The sequence below is a fragment of the Mytilus galloprovincialis genome, chromosome 8 (assembly GCF_965363235.1).
Source record: "Mytilus galloprovincialis chromosome 8, xbMytGall1.hap1.1, whole genome shotgun sequence".
NCBI classification, from domain to species: Eukaryota; Metazoa; Mollusca; class Bivalvia; order Mytilida; family Mytilidae; genus Mytilus; species Mytilus galloprovincialis.
Genome location: NC_134845.1, coordinates 9395636 through 9417760, shown reverse-complemented (window position 1 = coordinate 9417760; position 22125 = coordinate 9395636). Strand labels below are relative to the sequence as shown.

The 22125-nt window shown below is 32.8% G+C and overlaps 1 protein-coding gene across 7 annotated transcripts; it reads right to left on the bottom strand.

The window, feature by feature from the left end:
* Positions 1 to 454: 454 nt before the first annotated feature.
* On the bottom strand, positions 455 to 20346 carry LOC143085021 (uncharacterized). Of its 7 annotated transcripts, none has more exons than XM_076261144.1 (11): positions 20122 to 20346; positions 14907 to 15084; positions 12103 to 12206; positions 11632 to 11769; positions 9053 to 9229; positions 8190 to 8302; positions 6915 to 7032; positions 4743 to 4958; positions 4123 to 4209; positions 2239 to 2436; positions 455 to 515 (listed from the first exon to the last, which is right to left on the bottom strand). In XM_076261144.1, exons 1-11 carry the CDS (start codon positions 20174 to 20176, stop codon positions 457 to 459), a joined length of 1443 nt encoding a protein of 480 aa, XP_076117259.1. In that variant the 5' UTR covers positions 20177 to 20346; the 3' UTR covers positions 455 to 456. The 7 variants fall into 7 exon arrangements, with proteins under 7 accessions (XP_076117259.1, XP_076117262.1, XP_076117260.1 ...); XM_076261147.1 differs by having other exon boundaries at positions 2224 to 2436; positions 20122 to 20345; XM_076261145.1 differs by having other exon boundaries at positions 2239 to 2424; positions 20122 to 20345.
* Between the last annotated feature and the right edge of the window lie 1779 nt (positions 20347 to 22125).

Genomic DNA, 22125 nt, shown 5'->3' with positions numbered 1-22125 from the left:
TTACATAGCAAAATAAGACAACATTACAAAATTAATGCTATGGTTATTCAATTGTTATCCTTGTTGTTTCATGTTTAATTTTCAATGCAGCGGGGTCTTAAACTATTTTAGATCTGTGCACAATTTTTATATAAAACAAGATGAATCCTTCCAAAACTAAATCACTTTCCCTTGTCATTATATATACAATATACATTTTTCTTTTGTAAAAAGGATCAACATATTACGTTACAGTAGTTGTAATGTTGTGTTTTGAGTTCTAACTTCCCAAAACCACTAGAAGCAAAGTTCAAAATTAACAATGTAACAATACAGCAATCATGATACTGACAATAGATATGCAATGTGTAAATCTGCAACGTTTTTTGTCAATCAGTGTTCTTCAAATACATAACTTTTTCTGACTGTTTTTTCTTTCCATTATTTATGCATGATGAGGAATACAATTGCATACTCTCACAACATGATATGGTCTAATCTGATGGCACTGGCTGGTCTAGCACCCATTTTTGTCGCTAAAAATAGTTATAACAATGTTGAATATGTGTGAAACAATTTCAAAGTACAATAAATATATATTACAACAGGACAAGAAAGAAAACACGAAAAGCAGAAATGGTAGCATTTTTCTGTCGCTGTTTTTATTTAATGATGGTCTTTAAGTATTTAAGCATCTTAATAACGTCTTGTAGGGTTCTTTTATTTGTCTATGTACATTACTAACCCTCTACTGTTTACTCTATTTTTTTGTAACATCGTTTTTTGTTGATTTTGGTGACATTTGTTTTTTTTATAATCATTGAGTGATTATAACACAATGTTGACTGCTGTATCCCTATTTTGACATTTGTACCTTTTACGCCTGTTTGTTTTGTTCACACACTGTTTTCAATATAACATAATTCTATGCGACTTGCACACAAGTGAGAGGTTTAGCTAGCTATAATACCAAGTTGAATCCACCATTTTCTTCATACGGACATGCCTATACCAAATCTAGACTATGACAGTTGTTTTTCATTCGTTTAACTGTTTGAGATTTTGGTTTTGCCATTTGATAAAAAAAAGTCTTCACGATTTGAATTTGAATTTTTGTTATTGAACTTGACCTTAAACTGTTGAAAATTGATAATGGCGATAGAGGGCTGCTTAACAGTTACAAGTAAAATGCCTTTTCATGTCAAATACATCTTATAAATCTCAAACAGACCAAGACCACTACAAAGTAATTAATGTATTTTTAAGTAATCTCTTAGAAATGCTAACCTCTACAAAGTATTGTATCTAAGTGTGAAGGTAGGCGATTCTTGCATAGAGAAATCTATTTTCGCCTCTTAATGCAATTCCTCTTAGCCAGAAGTTACTGATGGGAAAGGGTCATTTGCATATTGAATGCTAGATGTACACATAAAAATAAGTTACAAAAACGTTTTTAAAAAATGCATTTTATGCTGATTAGTTCGAGGCAAAACTGAAGAAATAATTGACCGGGTAAACCCTTATTTGAGAAGAAATAAGGGGGTTCCCCAAACGCCTTCTGAGTGTTCAATCATTTCATATTTATTCTTTTGTATCTTTAGCTTATACTGGATACTAAAATACTATTTCTAAACATGGGCTATTAAAATTAAATACATAATCTCATATTAACTTTAATTCATTGCGATATTTTACCTTAAGCCCGACACCTTCTTATATTAAAAAGGGTTATTTGTTTAAGTTGTTTAATGAGAGCCTAGTTATAAAATTTCTTTTAAACATGTTACATGTATACGTTTAACTGGGTTTACAACAAAATCAAACAACATGTTACAAGGAAGTTAGTAATACTCGGTGAGATCTAAGTATGCAAGTTATCCAATGATTAAAGTTAAGAGGTTTTAACAAAGCCGTAGAAAAAGTAGGGTTAAGCAAGGAACAATTTGTTTCTTGGGGGGGGGGGGGGTGCAATGCTAAATAATATAATACGAGACAGGTTCATTGTCATTGTACCCTGAAGATTATCGAATCGATATTCACCAATTTTGGTTCACAAATTGTAGCATAGGCACGCATGTGATTATGATTAATTTCATATAAAATACATCAGTATTCACACCAACGGCTACTCAAATTATTATTTTCATATATTTCATATAGAAATACAAACCACATTGTGAAGGCTAGTGAATCCAAAGAATGAAAAATGACACAATTATGAAACTACAGTTTAATAATATTTACATGTTTATCTCTTACTGATAGGTGGGATTGACGGTTGCTCCATTTCCGGAATTTGTGCTCTGATGGCTTGTGACATAGGTGTTGATGGAGGAGCTGGTCTAGGGTAATCATGCATAGGTACCAGTCCTCTGTCATCTTCGTCTGGTAGGTCCACAGATAGAGCATCGCGGGCTGTCATTGGTTCTACAATCATATCAGATTCTGAAAAACGAACTGTTGTAATGTCATGCAAAACCCACGGTTACAGTGTAATGCATCACTATCTGTCATTGTGTTATAAAACCAAAGCATTGTGACAGTGTATGACAAAACTATATTGTATTAATTTTATAAATTTTGATGCTATTATAACTACTGTTGTGCTTTTCAAACAAAATGAATATAATGTTGTTAACAGCTGCTGGTTGTATGATGTTGAAAAGCGTTGACGCTGTAGTGATCGTAAATAAGTCCTATTTAATGGTTGCGTAACGATGAAGTAAATGCTTAGTTTTTTGTCGGGAAAAACTTGCTAACCTCGGCCTCTTTTACAAAAAGAAAAACGTGCAAAAAGTTTATAGTTAAAGTGCACGAAACGATATAGTAAAAAAGGACATATGGTAGAAAACTGATATTTAAGTATCTATCTAATAATCAAAGGATACAAATCGAATATCTAAGGCTTCTTGGTAAGGAAAGCAGCTGCATGTACTACTGCAGAACTTAGAGAAGAATTTACTTAATTTTAAATTCTTAATAAAGCACTTTCGAAATAATTGTATTATCTTTGAGAAATGATGTTTAACTATTGTTTAGGATAGTTGTTTTAAATGGAGCAAATTGGAAATATAACAGGCAAAGCGAAAGAATATTTAAACCATGATATATGAAATATGCCAAGGATCGTGATGAACCGGAGGAATATGTGTACCTCATTCAGCTCCAAAACAACCAACCAGCATACCAGAAATATTTCTCTTGTTGTATGGTATAATATTTAGTATGATAACATTAAAAGGTTAAAACAGCATCAGAAATATACTAATTTTCAACTCCCTCAGGCAATGTTGGCTTTAGATGAATTTGGTTATGTATTTTAGATATTTTTGACATATAGCTCTTCAACTGTTTCGGTACTTATACATCTTCGGATTTCCAATATTTGGCTTTGAGCGTTCCTGATGAAGGTAAATAAAGAAAAGTGCTTCGGACGCAAGAAATTATTAAACGTGTTGTTTTCAATTTTTTTTCTATGAGTACACAAACGATGATTAACGGCAAACTATGAAAAAGGCAAATTTAACCCTTAACAGTTTTTTTTATGTTTAAACTTTTATTTTTAGTCAATACATTTCCATTTACCATATGGAAAAAAACTAAACACTTTCAAATCAAAATTCAGTATTAAGTAAATTGAAAATTAATACGAATAAACAAAAACATCTAAAATATAAGGTTCATATAACCCTCATCAGGAGAACTCGGGAGCAAAAGTTTCAAAAGACAAAAAACTAACTGTTAAATGACCAATTAATAATATATGAGTTGCTTAATTGTTTGAATCCATCTCAATCTGTTGTTGAGGGACTTTTTAAGCTTGCCATTAATTATACACCTATATCATTATACATGTCATTGAGAAAATTTGACATAACAAAAAAGTTTGGAATGATAAGATTGTCCATTTACTCCCAAACTCTCAGACCACTTTTCATAGGAGTTATTTTCCTTAAATGACAATTACAATTTGTTTTTTGATATTTTTAGTTTAAAGAGATGAAATAGTGTCACATGTTACGAACATCAAATAAATGGAAGGAATAGAAAACCCATCAAAGTATATAAGGAATAACAAAACTGGAGGATTTCAAACAAAACATTTATAAAATAACAACAACAACTACAACAACAACACTTTACCAGATTTTATGTATAATGAATACTCTGTCATGGTATCCTCCTTGTCTCCGGACACAAATGATTCAACATCAAATGTACTTGGATGAACTTGTGAAACAAAACAAAGGTAAATAGTTTTAGTAACATAATGTGTATCAAGACAGAGTGTTGTATACTCACAATGTGTTTCAAGAGTTAACATAAAATGTGCCTTAATTTGTGTCGTTGTTAAACTCTTTTTGTTTTCAGAATGAGAACAAAAATAATTATTACTGCATTGTTTTAACAAACACATTAAACCGAACTAGCACGTGTGCGAACTAAATCATTAGACTTGTGTGTTTAGTTAAAAAGGTATTGTGCCAATTCATTAAATTTAACACAAACATGTGAATTACTTTTAGAGCATATTGTGAAATATTCTGATTTACGTAGTCTAATACTGGTTGTGTTGCCTACATAATATCAATATAACTTTATCATGTGTTACATAGTCTTATGCTGGTTGATTTGCCTACATTATATCAATATAACTTTAAAATTTTTAACATAGTCAAAGCTGGTCGTTTTCATTCATAATTTCGATATAACTTGCTTTTCTTTGTGATAGGACATAACTCCAAGTATATTAATATATCTACCTCTTGTTCCCTCTTTAACTCTCCCATTACTTTCGATTGGTTTCTTCTCCATGTCACTACTTTGGATTTTGGCTTCTTCGTTATTTTTCTTATGCTTTTTGTAAAGGAAACAGGCCAGAAATACTATGATTAGTATAAGTAGAATGGCCACTACAGCTGCTATAATAGGAATGATAGAAAACCCTGCAGAGGCAGTCGCCGAGTCTGTGGTGAACGCTATAAAGAATAAAAATAGGGTCTAGTCATTATACCCATCTTTTGTACATTTACAAAATAGAATATTCGCCTTTTACATAAAACTTTTAATGATAAATTGGTTAAGACAAATAAAACTGCTTAGTTTATCTCATTTCAGATTTGAAATATTTTACTATTTTTTTTCAATATATATTTAATTCCTTTTACTTCTAACAAAGCGCAATATTTCAGGAATTTCTGTGGACACAGTTGATGACAACGTTAACAATATTTGTATAGTTTAAAGTTATTTTACAACATATAACTGTAGTATAGCAAACAATGACACGGTGCAAACGAAAATAATACTTGACACATTTCAGCTCTCGATGCTCTTTTCTGAATTTACCTTACATGAACACTCTAAAGGCCCATGATAAGTAAGCTGTTAACGACTTAATGTATCATACTTGAGTTAATTCATTGCATAGCTATAAAAAAGATGTGGTATGAGTGCCAATTAGACAAACCTCCATCCATGTCACTATTTGCAAGAGAAAGGACATTGGAGGTCAAATTACGGTTTTCAACACGAAGCGTTGGCTCACACCGAATAATAAGCTATAAAGGGCCCCAAAAATTACTGGTGTTAACATGGTAAAACAATTCAAACCTTTACATATCCGTATATAGTATAAACACGACCAATACTTAATCTTTTGTTTTCAGCTATGCTTCTAAATCTAATATGCATGTGTATAAAGTACATGTGTTGCCTGATTTGTATCTGAATAAATAATATTATCATTATCAATATTGTTATTAAGGTTAACTTTGTCTTCGAAAGTAAAACATTATGAATAGCTAAGAGAGATATTAAACGGCTTCAAACATAAAATATTTTTTATACATGTATAGGTCTTTATCAGGTTAAGTCATAGGTCAAGTAAAATTATCGAGCAAAACATTGTCAAGTGAAACAGATGTGATTTAGAATAAGAATGCACATGTAATCAAAAGTACAATTAAGATGCAGGCTGAAGATTTAATAATGGGCGAATCAAGTCTGGTGAACTTAAAATAGCACTCACTCTTAAAAATAATCACACAAAACTGTGCACACTGTAACACACTTTATCAAACACTCATGGTATAATAATGATACTCACGGCAAACAACTATTTAATAACAAAAATGAAAAATTTAAATTCGATTTGAACACCTGACCTCACACATTCTCTCCTGATACTGTAATAAATAACTCTGTTAACATGACATAAAACAAAAACAAACAGCTAAATTCATAACATCTCTCCTGTTACTGTAATAAATAACTCTGTTAATATGACAGAAAACAAAACAAAAATAGCTAAACTCATACCATCTCATCTGTTACTGTAAACATTAACTAAAACAACAAACAATGTAAACATGATTCCTTAGACTTTATCTGTTTGGTGGTCATCCTATTATCTTTTAAAAACTATAAACATAATATTGTTCATAAATTCTCCTCTAAAATTCTTGGAGATCTGAATGAACATAATTGTATTTCATAAAGATGTATTATATACCAAGTCCTGTACCAAGTCAGGAATATGACAGTTGTTATCCATTTGTTTGATGTGTTTGAACTTTTGATTTTGCCATTTGATTGGGGCTTTCCTTTTCGAATTTTCCTTGGAGTTCAGTACTTTTGTGATTTTACTTTTTATATCATAGAGTAAAAACTGCTTCGCGTATGTCAATATTTATTCTTTCGAAAGTGTTGGTTGTTTTTCTCTAAAATAAGCTTTTTCGTAGATTAAAAGTTAAGCTGAGTTCACAACAATATTGATTTTGACAGAATTCAAGAGATTGCTCTTTTTATACATTGTACATATGAAGTATGTATTCTATTTGTATTTGAATTTCACTTTTTTTACAAAATGTTCAATGATTAAGATTTCTTTTTATGTACTATGTTATTTGTATAGAATGAAAGTATTGACTTACAATACGGAGTAAGTGTTACTGTCCCACCGTCTGTTGTTTTCACTGTAGATGTTTGTCCAGCCACACAGCCCCCTGGGTTAGTACTTACATATACAGTACTCCCAGACTGGGTCACGGTCTGTTAAGAAAATAACAGGACACATTCATTATGACATAAAATTTCTTGTAATTTTACTGTTTCATTGCAGCAATTCCTTTTTAAGTTGAATCGTAGGGCGTTAAAGGGACATACTCACCATATTAAAGTAGGTTTATTATATTTCTTGTCAAAGACAGATTTTGATAGGTTAAAACAAGGGTGGTAATATACTCTATTCCATGGATTATACTTTATAACGCTTCTCAGAGACGCTTTAATACGGATGGTTGATATAAACACGACGTCTTTGATTGCTTTAATTCAAAAATAAAACGACATCAATAATCTAACATGCAGTATGATAAATTGAATAACACATATCTGTGATAGAGAGAGAGCAGAAATATAGCGACCCTTCGTTGAAAAAAATGTCAACCTTGTCTTCGTCTCTATTGTAAATCTTATTATCGGTTTTGTTGTATTATAGACAGAGAGTCCTTATTTTGAATACTATTAGAAGTGATGGAACAAACATTTCATTGACCTCAAACCGCCATCTAATGTTTTGCAAATAATTTTGTTGCTTTGTTTACTGTACATTAAGAGATTTTGATTTTAAGTTGAAGATACACGCATTAATAGGGTCATATTTATAAATTAATTGTATAACAAACTATTGAATTTTTGAAATACTAAGGCTTTCTACCTCAGGAATAGATCACATTAGCTGTATTTGACAAACTTTTAGGAAATCTGGTCCTCACTGCTTTTCATCTTCATACTTTATTTGGCCTTTTTAACTTTTTTGGAATCGAGCGTCACTGATGAGTCTTTTGTAGACGAAACTCGCGTCTGGCGGTAAAACAAATTTTAATCCTGGTATCTATGATAAGTTTATTATTTATTACTAAAAGCAATTTTACATTGACATTTCAATTAGTTATTGTACTTTCATGGGAGACCTGTGTCGTGTGCATCAGCTTTGAATCGGAACTTTCCCAGTCTTAAACTTATACATCCCTACAGCTGACAAGGGGTATAGTTGGTTCTTCATCGAGTGCTCCAGATATATCGGTCTACATATTAAGTGAAGAGACAATTGTTGCTATTATTATGATAGTATGAGTGCTAATAAAGCATAATGAGTTTTTTTAACATATAGAGGACTACTCGACATAAGATAAGATAAGACTTACCATACACGTAAATCTATACGTTGGACTGCTTACTGCGGTATCTAAATTTAATACAGAGACATAGTATGTGTCCCCACTACTTAGGTAAGTTGCACAGTTGAGCTGACCATCCGCTATGAATTGTAACAAGATATAACATGACTATATTTTTTTTTCAAAACTGTCAATTTTTGCCAACAGAACAAAAAAACATCTGTCTTATTAGTGTTAGCTTTAGCTACCTATAGACCAGTTTTATGTCAGTACCATGTCAGGACTATGGCAGTTGTTTCTGTTTCACTAGCTCTGTTTATTTATAGTTTTTTATTTTGTCATTTTTATGGATCCCCTTCTTATTGAATTTGCATTGGATTTCGTTATTTGTGTAATACTTGTTTGTCTGTTTTTAAATTCAAAATCCATAATATCAGTTCATATAATTCCTTACATCCATCATCTCAATCCCCACCTACATTTTTCCTCAGTTCCAACTATATTATGATATTTGGTTTTGTACACTTTTTCCTCAGGAAACGCTCAAATTTAATCCTATAAAAATTCTAAATATATTGATTCAACTGGAATATTACCAATCCGGAGCACCTAAGATCACTCCAAGTTTGAGATGTTGTTCGTAATGCTCAGTTTTTAGTTTTTCTTTTTTAGCCTTGGCTTTGTCAGTTTATTTTCGACTTATCAGTTAGGTATCTTTTGCCTAACTTTTATAATAATGGTTGTATTCATCAATCAACGAGCTTTTATGGAACATTTTGGTCATACTGACTCAAAATTTCAAAGCTTTTGTATCATTTTGAAAGTTCGAGTTCGTAGTTTTTTCTACTGATAGGTGTTAATTTTGACACAGTTTTCTGTATCATACTTACCAGAGAATAAGACTTGAGTACTACATAGTGTATAATTAAACACAGCTTCTGTTCTATTTGTACAATCGTCCCAGACAGAGTTTGCTCCACAAGTATCAGAACTGCCGTCATTGTGCGTGTAATAAAAATTCCCTAACAATGGGGTAGGGAACCATTGTTTTATATTGGATTCATAGCCTGTAATATAAAAGTAGAAATTCAAAACAAATAACCAATGTAGTGCGTCTTTTTGAACATGAAATTTAAATGTGAAAACTATGATATATTCAATTGTCTATTAAACGAAGACCTTTTGAAACCCTACCTTGTTTGATCACAAAATTTTGGTTATATTTAGTTTTATATTGTAGAAAAAATCCTTTTACTTAGACGATCATTAGTACCTTATTTATCTCCACATGGAATTCCTCTTAACCCGAATGTGAACAAGTGGTTAATGAGATATTTTCTTAATTTTAACAAAACATTGAATTCATCTTTCCTAAGATGTGAAGAAACTTTAAGGGTTGACTGAGATAATTACCTGATTTGTCCATAACATGGAATTACTATGTCCCAAGATTCGAAGAGAGGATTAACTGACATGATTACCTGATTTAACCATGACATGGAATTCCTCTGTACCTGGAGGTGTTGAAGGGTTAACTGAGACGATTACCTGATTTGACCATGACATGGAATTCCTCTGTCACTGGATGTGTTGAAGGGTTAACTGAGATGATTACCTGATTTGACCATGACATGGAATTCCTCTGTAACTGGAGGTGTTGAAGGATTAACTGACATGATTACCTGATTTGACCATGACATGGAATTCCTCTGTAACTGGAGGTGTTGAAGGGTTAACTGACATGATTACCTGATTTGACCATGACATGGAATTCCTCTGTACCTGGAGGTGTTGAAGGGTTAACTGAGATGATTACCTGATTTGACCATGACATGTAATTCCTCTGTCACTGGAGGTGTTGAAGGGTTAACTGGGATGATTATCTGATTTGACCATGACATGGAATTCCTCTGTAGCTGGAGGTGTTGAGGGGTTAACTGAGATGATTACCTAATTTGACCATGACATGGAATTCCTCTGTAACTGGAGGTGTTAAATGTTTACCTGATTTGACCGTGACATGGAATTCCTCTGTAGCTAGAGGTGTTGAGGGGTTAACTGAGATAATAACCTGATTTGACCATGACATGGAATTCCTCTGTAACTGAAGGTGTTGAGGGATTAACTGAGATGATAATCTGATTTGACCATGACATGGAATTTCTCTGTAACTGGAGGTGTTGAAGGGTTAACTGACATGATTACCTGATTTGACCATGACATGGAATTCCTCTGTAACTGGAGGGATTAACTGAGATGATTACCTGATTTGACCATGAGGTGGAATTTCTCTATAACTGGAGGTGTTGATGGATTAACTGAGATGATTTCCTGATTTGACCATGACATGGAATTTTTCTGTAACTGGAGGTGTTGAGGGATTAACAGACATGATTACCTGATTTGACCATGATATGGAATTCCTCTGTAACTGGAGGTTTTGATGTATTAACTGAGATGATTACCTGATTTGACCATGACATGGAATTCCTCTGTAGCTGGAGGTGTTGAGGGATTAACTGAGATGATTACCTGATTTGACCATGACATGGAATTTCTTTGTAACTGGAGGTGTTGAAGGGTTAACTGAAATGATTACCAGATTTGACTATGATATGGATTCCTCTGTAACTGGAGGTGTTGAAGGGTTAACTGAGATGATTACCTGATTTGACCATGACATGGAATTCCTCTGTAACTGGAGGTGTTGAAGGGTTAACTGACATGATTACCTGATTTGACCATGACATAGAATTCCTCTGTAACTGGAGGTGTTGAGGGATTAACTGAGATGATTACCTGATTTGACCATGAAATGGAATTTCTCTGTAACTGGAGGTGTTGAAGGGTTAACTGACATGATTACCTGATTTGACCATGACATGGAATTCCTCTGTAACTGGAGGTGTTGAAGGGTTAACTGAGATGATTACCTGATTTGACCATGACATGGAATTCTTCTATAACTGGAGGTGTTGAAGGGTTAACTGACATGATTACCTGATTTGACCATGACATGGAATTCCTCAGTAACTGGAGGTGTTGAAGGGTTAACTGAGATGATTACCTGATTTGACCATGACATGGAATTCCCCTGTAACTGGAGGTGTTGAAGGATTAACTGAGATGATTACCTGATTTGACCATGACATGGAATTCCTCTGTAACTGGAGGTGTTGAAGGATTAACTGACATGATTACCTGATTTGACCATGACATGGAATTCCTCTGTAACTGGAGGTGTTGAAGGGTTAACTGACATGATTACCTTATTTGACCATGACAGGGAATTCCTCTGTCACTAGAGGTGTTGAAGGGTTAAGTGAGATGATTTCCTGATTTGACCATGACATGGAATTCCTCTGTAACTGGAGGTGTTGAAGGGTTAACTGAGATGATTACCTGATTTAACCATGACATGGAATTCCTCTGTAACTGGAGGTGTTGAAGAGTTAACTGAGATGATTACCTGATTTGACCATGACATGGAATTCCTCTGTAACTGGAGGTGTTGAGGGGTTACAGTACGTTGATATCGCATATGTCGATACTGCTGCATTGTACAACTCTACATACGCTCTCTCATTGTTTGCGTTTGCTTCAGTGTCTGTAAGAAAAATGCAGTTTATAAGCCAACTGAAATGGAAGATGGATATATTTGTGTCCAAAGATTTATCCACAACATGACAATTAAACATCATAAAATAAAATACTTTGAGAAAATTCAAACAAATCTAAATAATCTGTTCTTTGCGCTATAGATGCTCGTATAGGAATATATCGAAATAACACAACTTATATAAGATATAGCAATATTCCTTTAAGTTTTCGATGGGTTACGAATGGCCTTTCTCCTAACATTACACCGTTTACTGTTTTATTTACTAATTTACAAACACGTGTTTCTTTAATGTAGTAATCTTTCAAAAAGTGTACTCACCTGAATATAGATAGTAGTAGTAACTATAGTCTGTAATCTTTGTATATTTTAGACAATAAAATGCGTTGTAATCGTTGGAGAATAACTGCACAAAAGAATCACCTCTAAAATAGAAAATTATCTATCAACTTCAGCTATAACATAACACGTAAGTAAAAAAAGTAAAGAATGTAAAGAATAACAATTAAAACAAATGTCTGAATATGGATATAGACATATGATAAAGATGCAAGAGAATTTTACGTTGCTGTGCGTCCTTTTAGCGCAGTATTTCAAACATTCCCATATAAGCGGTAGGTTTGGCGAGCTATAAAACCAGGTTTAACTCACTATTTCGTTTTTAAAATAATCTATGCCAAATCAAGAATATGGCAGTTGTTATCATATAATCCGTTTCTATATATGTTGGCGATTGTTTTTGTAGCAGTTCAGTGTTTGCGTTGTTCTGTTTTGTTTACCCTTATAGTTGATGTGTTTCCCTCAGGTTTTGTTTGTAACCCGGATTTATCAGTTATATCGATTTAAGATTATAGCGGTACTAGTGTTGCCTTTAATTGTTTACTCTTGTATTTATGTTTTATTAATTTGTACTTTATCGAGAAAGTGTATACTGTATTTATAATTAGTATGAACTATCAACTACAAACCCTGTTTATGTCGAAGTCTTTGTTAAATACTATCAACTTCAAAATAATGTTGACATAATTGTCAAATGTTTCATAAACGAAATAGTAAATATAACTTCTGGGTTCCACCAGTAAAGAGTCCACAAAAAGATACATTTTATTTTGATGGCATACAAGATTGGAATATATTGCCAAATAATGTTAAAAATATAAAGCAAATAATGTTAAGAAAATAAAGCAAATAAAGGATTTCAAAATTAGCGACTAAGAGTACTAGACAAAAGTTGTAGTACAGCTTAATCAGACTCATTTATATGTTATTGAACTTTTTTTTCGTTTGAAAAATTCATATGAAGTTTTTATGTTATATTAATTTGTGTGTATGTCTTTGGATGTCGAAATTATAAGCCGTTTACATGAAAGGACCCAATTGGAATCAAGTTATAGAGCTTTCATGGGTTATCCCTGATAAAATATCAGCATTACTTTCCATTGAGGATACTACACGCATAAGATACTTTTATATTTTACAAAGTATGTGTTAGTATTATCTTGATGTATCGTATAATTTGTGTACTGTAATCATGAATATGTTTGATATTGTATTGAATAAATATTATTATTTTTATAATTATTAATTACCACTTTTTGCTTGCGTCTTTTTTTTTATATTAAATTGTATCTTTGATTGGTGTTCAGGTAAATTATGTTGTATGTCTGTTATGTATGTTTCACAGTGTTGGCTTCTGTATCTTTATTATCTGTATGAACCTATTTTTCCCATTGGGTTGCTTAACAAACCTTGTCAACATAACGAAACTATAAACAACTATCATACATGTGAGAGGTTAAGCCAGTTATAATACCAGGTTAAACCTACCATTTCTTGTACATAGTCAAGAATATAACAGTGTCTTTCCACCCGTTCCGTTTTTGACAACTTTTGACTCTTTTTGAACTACCCCTTTTTGAATTTATCTTATAGATTTTTCTTTTAAACTTATATGCGCCAGATTAAAAGTTTGGAGTGCCACACATATTTCGCATTGTAACTTGAACAAGTAAAAATTGCAAGTGTTATATTTACATACAAGTCTTCGGATCCCTTAAGTAAAAGAAATCCAAAACAGTTTTATTTTTTTTTATATTACATGTATTACAGCAGGGGTTGCCAACGAAAATAAAAAAAAAAATATTTGAAATAGTTTAGTCTTGGAATGACATCCTAAGGACGGAAGTTCTGAAAGACTACGCTTTGGGCACATTATTTTTTGCTATTCTGAAGATTAAAATTTGGAGTGTCACAAACATTAAAAAGCGTCATAGCACGGACAAGTAACAAGCGCAAGTTTAAAACATATGGGTTCACAACCCTAGAAAGACCAAAATATTATTTAATTTTTTCTACTGCAGTTATTGTCAAAAGAAAATAAAGAGAAGACTTGAAAATAGTCTTGGAATGATGAGTAAAGTACATAATTAGAAAATGCTTCACTACACGAACCTAAAAAAATGAAATGAAATTACTTACTTAAAAGGAAGTATCCAGTGTCTTCTGTAACACAGGTAAATGAAATTACTTACTTAAACAGAAAGTATCCAGTGTCTTCTGTAACACAGGTAAATGGCATTACTTACTTAAAAAAGAAGTATCCAGTTTCTTCTGTAACACAGGTATATGGTATTACTTACTTAGATAGGTAGTATCCAGTGTTTTCTGTAACACAGGTAAATGGCATTACTTACTTAAAAAGGAAGTATCCAGTGTCTTCTGTAACACAGGTAAATGGCATTACTTACTTAGATAGGTAGTATCCAGTGTTTTCTGTAACACAGGTAAATGGCATTACTTACTTAAAAAGGAAGTATCAAGTGTCTTCTGTAACACAGGTAAATGGCATTACATACTTTAACAGGTAGTATCAAGTGTCTTCTGTAACACAGGTAAATGAAATTACTAACTAAAACAGGAAGTATCAAGCGTCTTCTGTAACACAGGTAAATGACATTACATACTTAAACAGGTAGTATCAAGTGTCTTCTGTAACACAGGTAAATGGCATTACATACTTAAACAGGTAGTATTCAATGTCTTTTGTAACACAGGTAAATGGCATTACTTACTTAGATAGGTAGTATCCAGTGTTTTCTGTAACACAGGTAAATGGCATTACTTACTTGAACAGGAAGTATCCAGTGTCCTCTGTAACACAGGTAAATGATGAAACTGATGATGAGTACGATGTCAACGTCCAACCAGAGGTGACTTGTGCGTTGTTGTGGTCGAGAACAACATCTCCCCTGTAACTATCGTACCACGTGCCATCCCATTCTGTAGGCAGACTGCATGTGCATTCTGTTAAAAAGAATAAAAACATGTTCTACTATCGTAAAATGGCATTGTTGTACGTCTGATGTGATATAAAATTTAATTTAGGCTTTCCATAGGTTTCTTTGCACCGACATGATTTTTAACATAAACAAATAAGAAAATGTGGTTTGATTGCCAATGCAACAAATTTAAACTGAGATGGATTTAGACAATAAGAGGCAACCGCAAGGCATTCAACCATTGTTGTCATAAAAGTCACCCACATGATAAGTGTGAAACATTTCAATTGCGAAAACTATAGGTATGATTAATAAGAAAACACTTTTCAGAAAAGAAAAAAATATGACAGACATACACCAATGACAACTACTGAACTTCAGGCTCCTAACTTGGGACCGGAACTGAAGAATGTGGCGGGGCTAAACACGATTACTGTCGTCAAACCCTCCCCGTAACTTTAACTGATCAGATCGATACAAAGCAGAAAACAACTGATGAAACACAGAACGTACCTGGCAGTCAATTTATGCATCCACACAAAAGAAAAAAGACACAACGTACAGATCTAAGAGTTCTCGCAGTTTTTCACTGACAACGATAACAACATGTATTACCAAAAAGAGAAAGTTAACGATCGGAATCGAACGAACGTCTCTTTTGTAATAATTTTGTTAATTGAGTTTCCCATGAAAACTGTAATATCCAAATATGATAGATATAAGACGATGTGGTATTGGTGCAATCTCCCTCCAAGTCAAAATTTTTAAATGTAAACCATTATAGGGCAATGTACGGTGTTCAACACGGAGCTTTGGCTCACACCGAGCAGCAAGCTATTAATGGTCCCACAAATTACTAGTGTTAAACCGCTTCAACGGAAAAACTAACGCTCTCAACTAAATAAAAAAAAACGAGAAACGAGAAACACGTATTGTGCAACGGGTTTTAACGTTTTAATGGTACCAACCCTTCATCCTTATCTGAAACAATAGTGTGTGTAACATCACCACCTAGAAAGACACACTATAATATATCAATTGACATGGCTTAACTCAATCAAAAGACGTAGTAACACAATTGAACATACACTAAACAAATTATTTTGATCTATGATACTATGTAAATACAAAATTAATAAATAAGGGATAAAAAGTGAAAGTATTATACCGCTGTGAAATGTTAAATAATTTCAGAAAAACAAGAACCTTGAGAGAGAAAAAAATCCGCCATTTGTTTTATATTCTTATATGAATTAAACCATTATGAAGAATCTAAGGTTATACATGAAGTTCCCTCAATGAAAGACACAAAAAAATGATGTTAATCATATGCGAGTACAGCGTTAAACGAATAGCTATTCGACTAAAATCGATCTATAATGTACGGTGTTCAACACGGAGCTTTGGCTCACACCGAGCAGCAAGTTATTAATGGTCACACAAATTACTAGTGTTAAACCGTTTCAACGGGAAAACTAACGGTCTCAACTAAATAAAAACAAGAGCTGTCAAAATGACAGTAAACCGGATTCTTTAACATTTATTTGTGTTCTGGCATTTATCAATATTACAAGGACCAAAACTCCTAATAGGAAATTTTAAAAGGTTTGGTTGAACGGTTCATGAGTAAATGCACGGACACAACATTTTTTAAACTTTCAAGAACCGTAACTCCTGAACTGTAAAAGTCAAAATCGTCATTATTGAACTTGACCTCCATTTTGTTGTCAGTAACAACATATTAAAATTTTAAAAGGTTTGGTTGAACGCTTCATGAGTAAATGCACGGACAACATTTGGTTGCCGCCCGCCCGCCCGCCCGCCCGCCGTACATCCCCAAATCAATAACTGACATTTATGACACAAAAATCCAGTTAAAAACGAGAAACGAGAAACACGTATTTTGCAACGGGTTTTAACGTTTTAATGGTACCAACCCTTCATCCTTATCTGAAACAATAGTGTGTGTAACATCACCACCTAGAAAGACACATTATAATATATCAATTGACATGGCTTAACTCAATCAAAAGACGTAGTAACACAATTGAACATACACTAAACAAATTATTTTGATCTATGATACTATGTAAATACAAAATTAATAAATAAGGGATAAAAAGTGAAAGTATTATACCGCTGTGAAATGTTAAATAATTTCAGAAAAAACAAGAACCTTGAGAGAGAAAAAAATCCGCCATTTGTTTTATATTCTTATATGAATTAAGGATGTACTTAGGTGAGGTTTTGGAATTTGTATCAAATGTTCGGACTCCTTGGTGTTTTTCCATACAATACAATGTAAAATATTTTGCCCCATAACACCCATTTATTTTTTCATATAAGACTTAATAGCTCATGAAAGGTCATTAACCAAAATTTAAGAAGATTCTTGATTTTCTTTCTTTTGTTTTGAGACCCAAAAAATACCAATGCAAATATAAGGTAAAAGTCTGAGTCAGCCTTTTCCCGCCATATTTTAAATCTCAAATATCTCGAAAAGGAGGTCCATGACCTATCAATATTTTTAGCTTATCTTTATTCTTAATTGATGCTCTACCAGCTTAAAGTATCAATTTTAATTTCTTAATTTCTTAATTTTTACCTAACCTCACCTAAGTACATCCTTAAGCCATTATGAAGAATCTAAGGTTATACATGAAGTTCCCTCAATGAAAGACGCAAAAAAATGATGTTAATCATATGCGAGTACAGCGTTAAACGAATAGCTATTCGACTAAAATCGATCTATAATGATAGCCGAATCAATCTAAAAATAAGGAGATGAGATATAACTGTTCCGGACCATATGAGTATTTGGACCATACGCGTATGGTTATGACCGTATGGGTATTATCTTACCTTCTATACATTTCTAGGAATGTGATTAGTTAAAAGCGTCTGCGTGGAGACTGTGTATATTTCATATTAGGTTAGTAAGGAGGCGGGGCTTATTTCATACACGGTTAGTAGAGGTGTTGCGTCCCTTTATAAAAACAAAACGGAACTCAGAAAAAACCTTAAATGTTTCAACAGACGAAGAAATTGATGATTACGATTGAAATAAATTCATGAAACACATTTAAACCTAACAAGTTGTTATTGTTGGCATCTGTTTTTGTAGGATCAATTGAAGTAGTTTCTAAATGCTAACAGTATTGAAGACTTGCTCATTTGATAGGTCACTAGTCTAAATTTCACACATTAAGATAGTCGGTAAGATTTTGTTACTTAGTGTGCTTGTGACGTAATACGGTATATGGGTTCAGTAAACTCCATATGGGGATTCGAGCTTCGCTCTCATCCTATATGGAATTTACTAACCCCATATATACCGTATTAGGTCACTAGCATACTATGTAACAAATATTATACTCATATGGTCCAACCATATGAGTATACGCATACGGTCATGACCATACGCGCATGGTCCAAATGATAATATGGACTGGAACATAACTACTAATGAGACAACTCTCTATCAAGGTTTAAATGACGCAGGTAAAAACAATCATAGCAAACTATGAGAAATAAAACCATACCGTATAGTGAGCTATAAAAGGCCCCGACATGAGAAATGAGAAAAAATAACGGCCTAATTTATGCAATACAATATTTTCTGTTTTCTGCTCAGGCTGTTGTCTCTTCGTCGCCTTCCCTGTATCCATTCACAATTATATTTTACGAAAAAAAAACTAATATGGCAGTCATTTACTAACGGCTATCACTAAGTCACAGGCTCCACAAATGAGACAAGCATATGAAGAATGCTACAGGATCAATCATGTTTGTTTGCACCGAATCCTTCCCTTACCTTGGACAGTGGTGTTGAAACAAATAAATATAGTGGTGACTCAAATCAATAGACCGTGAATTCATTTCTGAAGGACACCAACGATTGTTAAACCCGATTGTCACTGAAATAATTTCTTCTATAGCATAAATCCAGTTAACAGTATTAGTAAGATTTTATAATCGGCTTATGACAACCTAAGTAATAACAATTATTACGTTTAATTTATTGAATTGAATGCAAAGCTTCAATACACATTTAAATTTTAGTGACCGGGTATGATTTAATGTGATATATGGATTACTTTTATATAAAACTGATACAAATGTTATAATAAAATGTTTGCCTTGAATTGAAAATGTGTCTGCCAGAACCTTGCCTTGCTGGCCATTTTTGGTGGACATGGCTTTTTTTCTCTCTTGAATTAGTAATTAGCAAAAATAATTTAACATATGATTTAAGGGAAACAACTCATTACAGGTGAATGGTTTCTATGTAGCTTTTGTGTTACGGTAGCTGATCATTTTTGCATCTTTTAAAGTTCAGTCTATCTGTAACACTTTTTCAAACATAGGATAAAAAACACCACTGAAAATAATCAAAAATCATTTATAAGGACGATAACCCCTGACAGGAGTCCGTAGTGAACTTTAGATATTGCCTAATTTTCATCTTTATAGTTTTCAAAATAATAACAAAAACGCAAGAATGTTAAAATCGTCATTTAAGTGCAGTGAAACATTTTTCATGCCAGGGCATAATATTTCCGAAATTATTTTTAAAATTGAAGACCTTATAAACAAAAAAAGGACATGAGGTAAACCGAAAGCCGAACAAGGAAACTTCTGTACATCTTTTATGCTGATTAATATCGCTTTCTAGAGTCTCTGTCTGTCTGCTTAAGCTTTACAGAAAATAGCCACAAATCGCAAATTGCTAAAAAAAAAAAAGGGGGGGGGCAATAACTCCTACGAGGATTAATTTCAACTTGACTAGCTCACCCAAAGTAGAATCAATGTAAGAGAACAAACACACACTGTAAGTTGAAGACAGAAAAACAGTCCTAACAAAAACTAAAGAAAAAACATAGACAGATTAACATTACAACAAACCACTACATAATAATATGAGCAAGCAACAAATATTTTGTATTTACGAGAATCATTACTGGTAGGTCAAAATACTGTTCACTGTTTATCCTGTTTGTTCTAAAGATTGAAGACCAGACAAGAACAAATTTGTAAAAAAAGAAAAACTTATAAAACTTACCAATTGATTTGACTGTAAATGAAATCCATATAAAAAATACAAAAACGCGAGACATTGCGTGTTAAGCTGTCCAAAGTATATAACCAATATTACTGAAAACGTTGAAAACTCGACGAGTCACAGAATTGTTTATTTATCTGTCATAATACCATGACTAAATCATATTGGCATCATTAAATATCGTGTCCGATCTGTCCTGACGTCGGGTGGCTATAGTTACAATAGTGTATTGGACGAGTTAATCAGGATTAACGAAAGTAATCTAAATCTCTGTTAATATTTAGGATTTAAATTATACAAGTGCTTTAATATTCATATGTGAAAATGTATCCATAGACTGATTGATACACATTTTTTAAAACACATGCACTTTTAATCTTTATTGCAGTCTGTACCTCCGTAATTGAATGTAATTTGATTTAAAATATCAAAATCATACATTGTCATTAAAAGGATTAAAAAGACTAATATATTTTGTAATTGTATACTAGAGACTTATGTGTATTCTTATCTATTTAATTTAACTGTATATCAATGCAACTGAAAGTGTTTAAAGTTATTGGAAATTATTTTTAAGAAATGTAAAACCATAGCAGAGAGAAATCGAAGTTATACAGTCTACATTGAAACCGTACAATACAAGTTGTCATTAAAGATATATCATTGTAGGAATGTTTTTTGCATTTTAAATGTATTTTAAAATATCAATTAGTGAAGTGAATTATGGTGTTACATTGTTCACATCGTCCTACGTGTATATATATATAATAGTCACTAAATGACGTACACTGTGTTACACTGCCCCGCTGAATAAATGTATATTTTGCATTGAAAAAGGTTATTCGCAGATCACTTTCTATTTCTCAAACATAAAATTGAGAATGGAAATGGGGAATATGCCAAAGAGACAACAACCCGACCAAAGAGCATATTACAGCCGAAGGCCTCTAATGGGTCTTCAATGCCGCACCGGAGGTGGTCCTCAGCTGGCCTCTAAATAAAATTGTGTACTTATGTCTAGTTCAGTGATAATGGACGTCACACTAAACTCAGAAACATATTTAAATGAACTAAAAATTAAAAACTCATTCAGGACTAACACATCACACATGCCAGATGATCTTGACTTGGGACAGACCCAAAAATGTGGCAGGGTGAAACATGTACATGGAAGTCATTTTAGCAGTTGAGTTAATATTAAAAATAACTGAACCCACGTTTCTCTTAGGATCATTTATCATGAACAAATAACCCCGGATAAATATACAAGGTGAATTTAAATAACCCCGCCACATTATTTATGTATGTGCCTGTCCCAAGTCAGGAGCCTGTAATTCAGTGGTTGTCGTTTGTTTACGTGTTACATATTTGTTTTTCGTTATTTTTTTTACATAAATAAGGCCGTTAGTTTTCTCGTTTGAATTGTTTTACATTGTCTTATCGGGGCCTATTATAGCTGACTATGCGGTTTGGGCTTTGCTCATTGTTGAAGGCCGTACGGTGACCTATAGTTGTTAATGTCTGTGTCATTTTGGTCTTTTGTGGATAGTTGTCTCATTGGCAATCATACCACATCTTCTTTTTTATATCTAAAGATTGATAGAAATAAAATAGCGGGCCACAATTACTCATAAACTTACTATACATTGTAAAAGGATAATAATTGGGAAATGACCAAATTGAATTACATTCCCAAAAACATACTTACTCGCTTTTAAGTGTATAATACAATTATTACAGTATTTACCATGGAAACTGCATACTAATATCTTATGAATATTCTGATGCTGGTGTAGGAGAGAAATTGAACAATATATTTAATCCCGACACATTCTCCTTTGGCTATCCAGTTAAAGAAACTTTAATTCAGTTGTTGCCTTGGTGTGTCCGACGAAAGTATTGTTAAAATAGGCGGTTGTTTTCTAGTTTGAATTGTTGCATATTTTGTTAATTTGGTTCTGTTATAGCTGACCTTACGCTATGATTTTTTTCATATTGTTTGAG